This window comes from Octopus sinensis, linkage group LG6 (assembly GCF_006345805.1).
Source record: "Octopus sinensis linkage group LG6, ASM634580v1, whole genome shotgun sequence".
Taxonomy (NCBI): Eukaryota; Metazoa; Mollusca; class Cephalopoda; order Octopoda; family Octopodidae; genus Octopus; species Octopus sinensis.
This window is the reverse complement of record NC_043002.1, coordinates 116,346,973-116,361,972: the sequence shown is the minus strand read 5'-3', so window position 1 is coordinate 116,361,972 and position 15,000 is coordinate 116,346,973. Positions and strand designations below refer to the sequence as shown.

Genomic DNA, 15,000 nt, shown 5'->3' with positions numbered 1-15,000 from the left:
AGCTGTTATTTACACTATATTCACTTTCATATCGGCTTCATATTTCTGTACAAAAAAAATTTTATTTCAAAAATACGACCACATATTTACCATTCAGTCTTAGAATATATGAATTCAATTGCATATATAGACATATGCATAACAGTATGGTTCACGATTCAGTCCCAATGCGTGGTACCTTGATCACGTGAGTCTTATAAAAGCTTCAGACTGATCAATAAGATGCGTGTAGAAGTCAGGTAAAGAATTCTTACGGAAGTTCGTCGTATTTATGCACGTGCGTACTTAGTTACCTGTGTTTATTATTTAGCATTTATGATGTAACCCATTATGCCAAATAACTTAACGATTCGGCAAAGAGAGTTCGATAAACTAATTACTGAGATCAATATGGTCGACTAAAACCTTATGGATAGACGCTAATGATTGTAGTCTGAATAGCTGAAACTGGTGTAAGTATACAATATTCAATGTACTAGTGTATTATTTTTAACACTTATTGATAAGCGATATGGTCTGAAATATATTGCTCAAGAGAATAGTCAATATAATCGACCAAACTCTTAAAGGCAATGCACATGAATGACGGCAATCAGATCACGAGAACCAATAACAGAATTCACCAAAGACATTGAAATAGCTGACGTCGCGAGGGCCACACGATTCTGAGATTATAAATGTATATATACATACATACACACAAACACATACTTGTATATATGTATAGCTGTATACGTATGTATATATCCTTACATCTTTTATTTGTTTCAGTCATTGGGGTCCAACCATGCTGAGGCACCGCCTAGAAATGTTTTAGTCCCCAGTACATTTTCTTTTTTACATTTTTGCCTGCTTCTCGTTACCACTAAGTTATTGCTAACCTTCGGGGACGTAAACAAACCAACACTGGTTGCCAAGCGGTAGAGGAGGACACACACATACACAAGCATACCCACACACATATGCACACGCACACACACACACACACACACACACGCACACACACACACACACACACACATAAACACACACATACACGGAGAGCTTTCAATTTCCGTCTACCAAATCCACTAACAAGGCTTTGTCGATCCAGGGCTATAGTTAAAGACACTTTCCCAACGCGCTGCGCAGTGAGACTGAACCAGCAATTATGTGGTTGGGAGACTAACTTCTTACCGCACAGCCATGTCTATGCAACATATACATGTATATGTGCATATATATGTGCATGTGCGCGTGCGTATGTGTATGTGTGAGTATGTGAGCCACAGTGGTCTAGTGAGTACAGACATATGTAGAAACAGCAATGAATATTCTTTGCAGGGTTCACTCCTATCTAGAACTTGCACTAAGGTGTCTTAATATAATTTTAGGCGCAGGAATGACTTTATGGCTGAGCGGTTCGCTACACAGCTACGTGGCTTTGGGTTCAGTACCATTGCGTGGCACTTCGGGGAAATGTCTTCTATAGAAGCCTCGTGCCTACAAGTAGGCGGAAAGTGTGTAGAAAACCGGCCGCTTGCCACTGATGAAGCACAGTACACTGAAATCACGTGATCTGTCAGTTCCGATATTCATACCGCTCTGTTACAGTATATGTCACTGCTCTTAGCACTATACGTCTATATGAGAGGATCAGTTACATCTACGTTTAATATGATATAAAAATAGCCATTTTATATATTTGCATACATGTACATATATATTTTACATATGTATATAAATAAATATAAATATGCAGTTATATATTTTTTTTATTATGTATTAGCGGATCCGTGCCTTCAAAAATGCCGGCTAATAGTAGTATAAAATACATAAATAAGGTACAAAATAATCACAAATACAAACATTCGCATACTTCCCTTGGACACGCGCAAACATGCGCATATATACTCACACAGACTTGAAACGCTCTTTGATTTTTATTTTCAGCGTTGTATGTTCCCTATCCCACTTCCATTGCATGCACTCACACACATACACACACACATACATACACACACACACACACACACACACACTCACACTCACAAACATTCCCATACCTACCTTTTACATACACATACATACTCACGTAGAGTTGAAACGCTGTTTGATTATTTTTTCACCGTAGAACTTTCATAATCCCACTACCAGGTTTGCCATCACCCCTACTTCTCATTCATATGCGGTGACAGAGAAATACAGTAGGGGATATATATACCGGGTGTTTCAAAAAATTTGACATCATTTTGCAATCTAGTAACTTTGCAAGTTATTGTTCAAATAACTTCAAATTTTAACAGCATGTGTAGAAACACGTCGAAATATTATGTTTAACGTTTGATATCTTTATCTTTTCAGGTATAGAAATAGAATTGAATGGAAGAGAAAATGTGTTTTGTGTGTTAGAGTATGCTCGAATACAGTCGAACGAGACTGTGCAGCGTGCATTTGTGAGAGAGTTCTCTAAAAAGTCACCAACGGCAATGCGGATTTGGATATGACACAAAAATTTCAAAGCGGAAGTCTGTCTGTGCAGGGAAAAAGGATCTGAACGACACTAGCATCGGAAGAGACGGTCGAGTGGGTTCGCCAAAAATTCTAGCAAAGCCCCAAAAAGTCCATAAGAAGAACAAGTCTGGAAGCCCAGATTCCTCAGACGACAGTTTGTCGCGTCCTAAGGAAACACTTGCTAATAAAACCCAACAAAATGCAGCTCCTTCCCGCCATAACAGCAGATAACAAGCGAAAGAGCAAACATGTGGCTATGTGAAGGGCCTTCCTATAGCCCTAGAGGAACTCGAGCAGAGAATCACTACCGCACTGGAGACTATTGCGCAAGACACGCTGCAGCGTGTTTCGCGGGAGTTGGACTCCCGACTTCAGGTGCGCCGTGTCTCAGGCGCTGCGCATAATGAGCATTTATGAAATCGTTCATGGAACATTTTGACTTTCTCATACGTTCAAATTTCTCATTCAAATTTAGAGGAATAAATCTCATGCCTGATTCGATTAATTTGCTTTGACTACTTAGTTTCTGTGATACATGCATCTATGATATCAAATTTTGTGCACCACACGGTCTGGATGTATGCTCAGACATTTGCACTTTCATTTCAGGAACAAGCTGTTCCATTGATCGTATCAGCTGGGACGCTCATCGTCGTAACCGACCGAGTGCTCAGCTATATATATATATAATATATATATATATATACAAATATATATACAAATATATATATATATATATTATATATATATATATATATATATATATATATATATATATATACATATACACACACACACACACTCACACTCACAAACATTCCCATACCTACCTTTTACATACACATACATACTCACGTAGAGTTGATGAAACGCTGTTTGATTATTTTTTCACCGTAGAACTTTCATAATCCCACTACCAGGTTTGCCATCACCCCTACTTCTCATTCATATGCGGTGACAGAGAAATACAGTAGGGGATATATATACCGGGTGTTTCAAAAAATTTGACATCATTTTGCAATCTAGTAACTTTGCAAGTTATTGTTCAAATAACTTCAAATTTTAACAGCATGTGTAGAAACACGTCGAATATTATGTTTAACGTTTGATATCTTTATCTTTTCAGGTATAGAAATAGAATTGAATGGAAGAGAAAATGTGTTTTGTGTGTTAGAGTATGCTCGAATACAGTCGAACGAGACTGTGCAGCGTGCATTTGTGAGAGAGTCTCTAAAAAGTCACCAACGGCAATGCGGATTTGGATATGACACAAAAATTTCAAAGCGGAAGTCTGTCTGTGCAGGGAAAAAGGATCTGAACGACACTAGCATCGGAAGAGACGGTCGAGTGGGTTCGCCAAAAATTCTAGCAAAGCCCCAAAAAGTCCATAAGAAGAACAAGTCTGGAAGCCCAGATTCCTCAGACGACAGTTTGTCGCGTCCTAAGGAAACACTTGCTAATAAAACCCAACAAAATGCAGCTCCTTCCCGCCATAACAGCAGATAACAAGCGAAAGAGCAAACATGTGGCTATGTGAAGGGCCTTCCTATAGCCCTAGAGGAACTCGAGCAGAGAATCACTACCGCACTGGAGACTATTGCGCAAGACACGCTGCAGCGTGTTTCGCGGGAGTTGGACTCCGACTTCAGGTGCGCCGTGTCTCAGGCGCTGCGCATAATGAGCATTTATGAAATCGTTCATGGAACATTTTGACTTTCTCATACGTTCAAATTTCTCATTCAAATTTAGAGGAATAAATCTCATGCCTGATTCGATTAATTGCTTTGACTACTTAGTTTCTGTGATACATGCATCTATGATATCAAATTTTGTGCACCACACGGTCTGGATGTATGCTCAGACATTTGCACTTTCATTTCAGGAACAAGCTGTTCCATTGATCGTATCAGCTGGGACGCTCATCGTCGTAACGACCGAGTGCTCAGCTATATATATATATATATATATATATATATATACAAATATATATATATATACAATATATATATATATATATAATATATATATATATATATAATATATATATATATAATATATATATATATACATATACACACACACACTTATGTGCGCGTATATATATATATATATATATATATTGTAAAAAATGAAGTTCGAAAATGCTGCAGTATTATACAATTTTTAATTTTTATATATATACATTATAACATGTTTCAGTTCCTGAAATGAACCTTATCAAAAAAAGTTATATATAAAAAAAGACAGCTCATGCCGTCAAACACAAGAAATTCATTTATAATACACAACGGAGTCAGACATCTTAGAGTTCATGTATAGTTGATATATAGTTCATGTATAGTTGATATATAGTTTGAAGTATATGTTCAAAGTGTTCGATGCAGTGGCCCACGGTGGCGATACGTATTCAATACAAAAAACAGATCAAAGTGGTGGAAAGCGGTCAATACAGAAGATTGATGTTTCCGAAAGAGCGAGGAATTCATTTTTACCTTAAGCAAATGTGTTGACCCATGGTGGATGTTCGCTATATATATATATACATACATACATACATACATACATACATACATACATACATACATAAACTGTTACAAGGAAAAGACTGACAGTGACTTTAAAATTACGAAGTTACAACAATTTACTAGAATGCATTGAGTATGCCTTTATTTTAATGGTTTTTACATATAATGCACATAAGAAATTGTCGAACCCTCATAGATTATCTAATTACAGGATAATCCATTATTATATATATATTTAACTTCTCTCAATCTATCAGTATTTATATCCTGGATTATAAGAGCTTTCCTGGCTTCTGCAACATGACTACAACTAATATCCTTTTATTTTCTAACATTATTCCTCCACTATGCTGGATAGCAAAAACTGTACATTACTATCTTGGACTGACCAAGTCCATAAAAAGCCCATATCAAATTTCAATATAATGGCTGGAGAATATCTACCCTATATATCAGGTCACCCCATTAGTTCTGTCCGATTTTATCCTTTTTAAAACTGAATGAAATTTAATAATATTTTACAATGTCTAATGGAATTAAAAATTATTTTTATGCATTTGTGTACATTTAAACTAATTAAATATTATTTTACAGAATAATAGAATTAAAATTTATTTGATTAAAACCCTTTCTAACATGGAAGTATCCAAAGAGCAATTGAGGCACGTGATGCTTTATGAGTACAAAAAAAGGAAACTCTGCAGCCGAAGCGACTCGAAACATACACTCAGCTTATGGGAAAGAGTGCTTGAATGAAAGAACTTGCAGAAGATGGTTTGCAAAATTCAGAAGTGGAGATTTCAGCCTTGGAGATGAAGACGTCCAGTTGAGTTTGATGATAAGCTCCTTGAGGCATTACTTGAAGACAATTCTACATTATCAGTTGAAGAATTGGCAATAAAGCTTAGTTCAAACCATACAACGGTTCATCGCCATCTTCAATAACTTGAAAAGGTTCCTAAACTTGGAAAATAGGTGCCTCATGAATTGTTCGAAAGCAACTGCAGTTCCCGAGTTGATATCTGCTCTTCTCTCCATTCTCGCAAACTCATTTCACGCTTGTTAGATAGACTTGTGGCTGGTGACGAAAAATGGATCTTCTATCGAAATGTTAAATGTCGTAAACAGTGGCTTGGTAAAAGGGGAAAAGCTCAACCACCATCGAGAAGAGAACTTCATGCGAAAAAGGGTTCTTCTCTATATCTGGTGGGATTGGAAAGGAGTAAATCACTTTGAATTGTTACCACCTAATGCAACAATCAATGCTCAAGTCTACTGTAAACAATTAGAGCGTTTGAACCAAGTTTTGAAGAAAAAAGAACCACTTTAGTGAATCGAAAAGGAGTGATGTTTCATCAGGACAATGCGCGACCCCACATTGCAAATATCACATCACAGAAGATCGAAGAGCTTGGTTGAGAAAAAATTCATCATCTACCTTATTCTCCCGACCTTGCTCCTTCAGACTACCATTTGTTTCGTAGTTTACAGAATCATTTGAGAGACATAACTTTCGTAAGCCAGGAGAAGGTCGAAACTGACATTTCAGAGTTCTTCGCTTTGAAACCAAAAGAGTTTTACATTGATCGAATTAAAAAGCTTGTAAATAGATGGAAGGAAGTCATAGATAATCAGGGAAAGTACATTGGGGATTAAATTTCAATTAAATATAACATTGATCACTTGTTTTCTTTATTCAAAATTCGGACAGCACTTATGGGATAACCTGATACAATGCTGATATGGTAATGGGTGTTGACTTGACTACAAACATTAATGTTTTACGCTGTCCCTCTTCCAAAGTTGGCAATACAATGTCCCTACTTCTAGTAAGTGACTCCTATACTATCCGCTTATCTACTTCCACCCCTTTGTAACTTGTCTTTCACTACTCTATTCTATCCTACTTGAGTTTTTCCATCTTCTCCTCCCACCTTCCCTACACAATAGCCATTCATCCAGTGCTTTGCTTGTTATAACCAGAGATGGCTCGGACGAAAGTAGCGTCAATGTTCTTAGGTCGTGCAATTTTCAATTGATCAATAGACCGATTGAGTAAACCTATCAGTAATGTACCTATAATGACTACTGGAAATAGCGGTAAGACAAATTTGCCCCAATAAAGGAAAAATATGAAATGAACATTAATTTCAATTTGTTTCATATATATATATAACGGCGGTGCATCAGCATGGCCGCAGCTCTGAGCTGAAACTAGAAAAAAAAATATGTATATGAGTGAGCATATGTTTATATGTGTGCGTATGAGTTGCATGGATGGGCATTTGAGGGAGTGATAATCAGAGAGAGAGAAATGATCTTTTAATATTTGTAGTTACTATTACTATCAGTGAATATATCATTTTGAAGAAACATTTGCAATATATGTAAAAGTGGCAACAAGCTTTGAAAGTTGTAATTATTGGGTAAGTGACTTGATCGCCGATCTTGTATGGAAACTGAAGAAAATGGAAGAAAATATCAGCCATTTAAAAATAAACAGCATCTGTTACATTCCCTTTTCAGTGTTTCTTAATGGTTCGACGTATAAAAATGAATCATGGCCAGTACAAACTTGATCAGTGGAAGTCTTTTCAAATGGCTCATAGGATTTTTCTACGATCCATTTACAAGATTTTAATGAGAGTTGATTTAGTTACATTTTACTTTAATGAGAACACGTGAAAAGAGTCACGTTCTGCAAACCTAGCAAATCCTGAGGTCAGGCCAGTCTACTTTCTGATCACTTCCTCTTATGCTTCTAATACAAAAACTAACAACAAAACTGTTTTACATGCTCAAAATACATTACGTTGCATAAGAGATGATAATGGCAGCTTCTTTGTGTCCGAAAATCTTTGCGATAAGTGGCTATGTAAATTGTTCCTTAACATTGCATGGCTTTTCTTCCTACCTGTGCATAGTAGTTCAAAAGTGTGTAGTTCTCACAATCCGATCCGACCTCTTAGACGTGACTATCTAACAATTATGTATCAGCTGGTTAAGACGGCTGTGGTGACCAGCAAGCTGTAAGTTTTACATTAGAGTGACCTTCACCTAGGTGACTCGCCTTACAGAGGTGGTGAGTTCCACCTACTGTGGATTATATTGTATGCTGTATGGATAAAAGTATAATTAATATCATTTGGTGTTTATCAAATCACAATCATAAAAATTCGAGACGATGTTTATAACGTGTTTATTCCTGATATAAAGAGCATGATATGGGTATAAATAGTTTGAAGAGAATGAAAGGATATTCGAATTACAGTAAAATTTATGCACTGTTATCACATGTCCCCATTACCGTGGGCTTTTGAATGTCCAATTAGATCATATCATGTGTAGTGTGAGAAAAAGAGTGATTAAGTTTTTAAAAAGTATTCTGTTAAAATGTAAAGATTGCTTTAAGATACATGGCGTATTTTATAAGTATGCTTGTTCGAGTATCATAGTAGTATGAAACTATTGGTGCCTTTTCTTATATATATATATATATTATATATATATATATATATACATATATATATATATATATATATATATATACATATATATATATATATATATATATATATATATATATATATATATATATATTATATATATATATATACATATATATATATATATATATATATATATATATATATATATATATATATATATATATACATATATATATTATATATATAATATATATATATATATATATTATATATATATATATATATATATATATATATATATATATAGGTGCAGCAGTGGCTGTGTGGTAAGAAGCTTGCTTCCCAACCACATGGTTCCGGGTTCAGTCCCACTGCGTAGTACCTTGGGCCAGTGTCTTCTACTATAGCCTCGGGCCGACCAAAGCCTTGTAAATGGATTTGGTAGACGGAAACTGAAAGAAGCCCGTCGTATATATATATATATGTATGTATGTATGTATTTGTGTGTCTGTGTTTGTCCCTCCACCATCGCCTGACAACCGATGTTGGTGTTTTTACGTTCCCATAACTTAGCGGTTCGGAAAAGTGACCGATAGAATAAGCGCTAGGTTTACAAAGAATAAATCCTGGAGTCGATTTGTTTCTACGAAAGGCAGTGCTCCAGCATGGCTGTAGTCAAATGACTGAAACAAGTAAAAGAATAAAATAACATATATATATTTCTTATTAACTAAGCGACATCAGCTTTATGTAGATATCTGTGAAAAGAATTTGTAGACATCTATATAGACTCCATATTTAGGGAATGATTACAAATGCCTGTAATTATTTGAAACTGTTACAACAAAAATATGTTGTTGCCACCAAACGAACTTTGAGACGCTTTAACAAATAGTAAATGAAAATATGTGACGTCACTACTGGGTTCCAAAAGTGATATGACTTAAACCAGGAATTGAAACCTGGTCTTTGGTTTGGTTTTCCGAAATTTTATTAAATTCTACTATCGCACAATTTCGGTATAAATATTACGAATGATTCGTTGCAGTCACGATAAACATTTAATCATTGCTAATTTTATAATTATAGGTTTGATATCAGTCGGCCAGTGGATGAGCACTTTCCAAGTTTATCTTATTCATAATAATACGTTAAAGAATTGTCGCATTAGACCCACATACAATAAAGTAATGGATGAGGAATATTTAAGAATGCCAGAAAATGGATGGAGAGGAATTAGAATATCTCTGCTAAAAGAAAGTAAGTTCAAATATTTTTAACATCTTTTTAAACATAAGCAAAACCAATACAAATCAAGAATTTTTAGCATATTAATTTTAAAATTATATACTGTTCTTTAAACCTTTCTATGTTTATTGCATGTTTAGTTTGGTATAGCTATATCACAATTTCGATACAAATTGCTATTGTCTCTTTTTGTGTAGTTGGAACTGATGAATTTGAAACACCTCTCTTAATAATCGGACCATATTATGCCAATCTTGCTATGATACTAGACGAAGTAAATATGCCATATATAGTGACAGACGAAAAAGGAAACCACTGGGCTGATCGCAGTCGAACACAAGATAACATACGCTGGAAGAACACCATATATATTCGACCTCCCGCCCGAGAGCAGAATAAAGCTGTTGTCGATTTGTTTGCGCTTAAGAAATGGGACGGTGGTGTAATGATAATGCCGGCTAATAAGGAAGATAATTATGGTAAGGAATCTATTTATTTTTTATCACAATTCTTTTTTAGATGATCTTTCTTAGTTAAAATCTCGCTAAACTAGTTTTTCCTTCTTTACATTTTCAATGCGCGATAGACCAGAAATTGTCAGTTTCGAAATCAGGAAAATTCTCTCGATCTCGGAAAATGTTGCTGGAGGAAAATGTTTACTCCTTTTCTGAAGCTTAGCAGGATATAGCTCAATCATTATCTTCTGATATCAATTAAACTGCCATTTTCTTCGCCAGGGATGAATTTTTTTTTCATGCTAGCCAAAAGTGATGAGAGTAAATGGATTAAGAGAATATCTGGAAACTAATGCTAACACACTCAAGTGAGTACAGCTGGGCAGATAACATAAAAGTAATTGTATTTGGTACGTCATATGACTTCTGACAAAATTATCGGAAATATTGTTACTGAGTAAAATAGTCGAGTTGAGAAATACAGACGACTAACCTAGATATCCGTTTCCACTCATGCGCTCCATCGTTAAGACTTTCTCTGCTACAAGAGAAAAAGGCTAATAACTTATTCTGAAAACAAAGCTGAAAGGACGATATATATTACCCCGTTGGTGATGTTAAGTGTAAAGATATTGGTGATGCTAAAATTTATAGCGAGCAATAAGTATTGTTATTGTTCTTGTTGGTGGTGCTTGTCGGTGGAATTGATGTTGTTTTTGTTGGGGTGGGGTGAGTTGTGGCATTGTTAGTGGCGGCGGCGGCAGTGGCGGCGGCGGCAGTGGCGGCGGCGGCGGTGTAGGTGGTGGCGAAGAAGGTGATGGTTCACAACATACTGAGATATATGAAATTTATTAATGTGAAAATTGTAGAAATTTAGTATCCTTAAAAATCAATATTAAAATCAATTATTTTGTCTTCTACTTTTAAACAGAATGTCAAGACTTAGCGAACCAGATGTTATATGCAGGGAAATATCTGGTAAAATATACCATCAACACAACGTCTCAAGATATTATGGAACTGAGAATAAGTTCTGTCATAAAAAATTCATTGTACATGACACAGACACGATATATTGTATGCAGCCCGCGAGAATCTCGACACAACCTGAGCCAAACATTTCTAAATCAGGTTTGTTTACAACACATCTTTTTATTTCTTACCTTTTGTGGTTCTCTAAGCAAAGAACAGTATCATCTTTTATGGATTAAAGAGTAAACTAAAACAATATAATAAGACGGTCTAAAAACCTAGAATGCCTTTATCATCGTATTTCTGCAAACTTCTCTTTATCTATGATGTAGTTCTAATTCACATCAACGTTGAAATATATCGAGTTTAAAATCTTAAATGTAAGAATATAAATATTGTATGCACAATTCCAGTCTTACTTTACAAATCTGCAGCGTTAATTTAAAAATAATATCGCTTTAATGGTTCTGTATATAACATTCCACTTCCGGCTTTGCTCTTAACACATGGAAGATAATATAAATATGATTAATAAAACTTAGGTTCGCTAGCTTTAAACATATCTACATTGGTGTGTATGTGTGTGTGCGTGTGTGCGTGTATGTACCTCTGTGTGTGTGTGTATGCACATATATATAGCCCCCGTGAGAGAGAGAGAGAAATATAAGTGTATGAGTATGTAATATCAATAAACTTAGATTTATCAATTTAAAATTACATTTTTATATACATACGCATACACATGTATATATGCACGAATATAATATATAGACGCATGTATATTCACATACATATATACATTCATATATATATACGCACATACACGTGTACTCATGCGTGTATGCATATGTAACATATGCATATGTACACACATGTGTATCTAAATGGATATAAAATGTGAATCTGCATTACTTGTGGGTGTAGCCCATTACTACTAAAACTTAGTTTGTGTTCATATATAGAAACTAATTTAGTTACTTGTCTAAGCATTGATCATAGGTGTGCGTAGATGTGATATCTATAGACACTCTTTACTGAATCATTGTATCTATCTAATGTATGTTCCTAAAAAATCGAACTAAGCGTATTTGCAGTGTAGCTGTGAAATTAGAAATAATATCAACGCTAATTTAGAAATCATGTTATTCTATGTTATCTGTATGAAGTTTCTAATACTCCCAATCATACTACGAGCTATTTTCCTAAGTGGTAACTTATGCTACATATGGTTGATAGACATACATATAACAAGTTAGTTTCATTACGCACGTATCAATAATCTTTTACAGACCATATTCATCAGATGAATAATAATGAGACATAGAATTCTACTACTGCGAATTTACTGGATACTGTAGCGGTCTTAGATCGAAATTAAATAGTCAAAATATTAGCACAAAATTGATATTAAAGGTTATGGGAAAGCGTAATGAGGAGGTTGATATCTTGAATTTAAAATATGCTTCCTATAACTTTCCTACTCGAGCTCAGATATTTAAATCTGTAGGAAAGAGTTGTAGGAACAGCTCTGAGATCGTAGACTAGCAATACATCGATCCCTACTACTTACAGGTATGAAATACTGGAATATACGAAAACGCTGTTGCAACGCATACTAGTTTTAGATATTGCATTAGTATTTCTATATACAATCAATAAGAAACTGAATTAAACTCAGGCATTCTACGTCTTCTAGCGGAATATATTCTAACTTGAAAATCAAAGAATGTTAAGTTGAAATACATTGGTTATTGATTCAGCCGTCTCTTACCATGGAATAGGCCAAGGATGTTGATTGTATTTACGTGAGTCTGAAAATCGGTACCATTTTAATAAGCGAAACGAATAAATCATTAATTGGAGTGGTCTAACTAAATGGTTATTCTGTAACAACATTTCGTAAAATTAATAATTGTCTAACTACTAATAATAAGTTAAACATATATTACTATATGTAATCCATCAACGCCTAATGTATAAATACGGGTATTATAAGCTTCCATAATTTGTGCCTCCTTTTCTCTTGCACTTCCTTTTCACATTCCACCTGTTTGAATCTTGAAATGAATGTCTCGTATCGAATCATGCACGTCCACTAAGTAGTACTGACATATGCAAATTATTCATCATATAACCATGTCTCAAAGCTCATATCAGTGCGTAATCTGTTAGAAATAGTTAATCAACCTTATTGTGTATATTGATTTCAAATTTTGGCAGAAGGCCAACAGTTTCAGGATAGGAAATAAGTCGATTACATCGACCCCAGTATTCCGTTGGTTCTTATTTTATCGACCCCTAAAGGATGAAAGGCAAAGTCGAACGCGGTAGAATTTGAACTTAGAACGTATAGAGGGACAAAATGCCACTAAGCATTTTGCCTGGTGCGGTAACGATTCTGCAAGTTCACCACCTTCCTTATTGTGTATATTATAATTATAATAGTACTAATATAATTATAATTGTTTTATCGGGCTTTTTGTTTTATGTACAAAGAATTGTTATTATTATGTTAGTATATTAATAAGGCGGTGAGCAGGCAAAATCGTTAAGGCTAATAAAATCGGGACGCGATAAAATAAATATCCGTTGAACACTAGGATCGACGTAATCGACTAACTCCTTCCCCATAAAATCAATGGCCTTTTACCAAAATTTGGAACCACTATGTTTATATGATATTAAAGTGACGAGCTAGTAGAATGGTTACTGCGTTGGGCAAAATGCTCAGCATTTCTTCCAGCTCCTTCCGTTCTGAGTTCAAATTCCGCGCTGAAGTCGACTTTGCCTTTCATCCTTTCGGAAACGATAAAATAGGTACCAGTTGTAATCGACTTAATCCCTTTCCTCCAAATTTCAGTCCTTGTACCGATAATAGAAAGAATTATTAATGTCATTGTAAAGGTTGCGAGCTAGCAGAATCGTTGGTATGCCGGACAGAATACTTGGAAGCATTTAGTCCGTCTTGACTTTCTGAGGTCGAAATTCCGCCCTGGTCGACTTGGCTATTCATCCTTTCCGGGTTACTAAAATACGAACCAGTTGAGACTGGAGTCGATGCAATCGATTAAACCACACCCCTAACATTTTTCAGACCTTATACCACAAAGTAGAAAGGACTCTTAATTTCATCATAAGATTTTTCTTCTCTGTGTAATAATGTTTTGATTTTAAGATTCATAAAATTAGTGAATCTTTGTAGTTTGCCAAAATATTTTCTGGCGTATTTGTACACAGAGTTCCGTTGTGGTACCATTTATCACTACAGACCTTTAAATATATCATACTGTCATTTGCATCTAAAATTCCCCGATGACAAGTTCGTATCACTTAACCCTTCGCTGCACAATATATGTACCCTAGAAGGCGGCGAGCTGACAGAAACGTTAGCACGCCGGGCGAAATGCGTAGCCGTATTTCGCCTGCCGTTACGTTCTGAGTTCAAATTCTGCCAAGGTCAACTTTGCCTTTCATCCTTTCGGGGTCGATAAATTAAGTACCAGTTACGCACTGGGGTCGATGTAATCGATTTAATCCGTTTGTCTGTCCTTGCTTGTCCTCTCTGTGTTTAGCCCCTTGTGGGTAGTAAAGAAATAGGTATTTCGTCTGCCGTTACGTTCTGAGTTCAAATTCCGCTGAGGTCGACTTTACTCTTCATCCTTTAAGGGGTCGATAAATTAAGTACCAGGGCCCCCTCCCCCAAAATTTCGGGCCTTGTGCCTAGAGTAGAAAAGAATATGTACCCTAATTTTTCTCTTCTTCTCCATCTTTTTCCTTTGTCACTCGTTTTCCTTTACTCTCATTTCCTTATCCCATTATAGCACCTTCACCTCTGTATTCTATTTATAAGTTTCTATT

At 35.4% G+C, this 15,000-nt stretch overlaps 1 protein-coding gene across 2 annotated transcripts in view; it reads left to right on the top strand.

The window, feature by feature from the left end:
• Positions 1 to 15,000, top strand: part of LOC115213333 (glutamate receptor ionotropic, kainate 2-like) — a 39,019-nt gene that overhangs the window by 7,350 nt on the left and 16,669 nt on the right. The window contains exons 2-4 of one of the 2 annotated variants that reach the window (XM_036504277.1): positions 9,557 to 9,727; positions 9,913 to 10,194; positions 11,102 to 11,301. In XM_036504277.1, coding sequence (XP_036360170.1) covers positions 9,557 to 9,727; positions 9,913 to 10,194; positions 11,102 to 11,301 — 653 coding nt within the window. The remainder of the gene's footprint in view (positions 1 to 9,556; positions 9,728 to 9,912; positions 10,195 to 11,101; positions 11,302 to 15,000) is intronic. The other variant, XM_036504278.1, reaches the window with a different exon arrangement.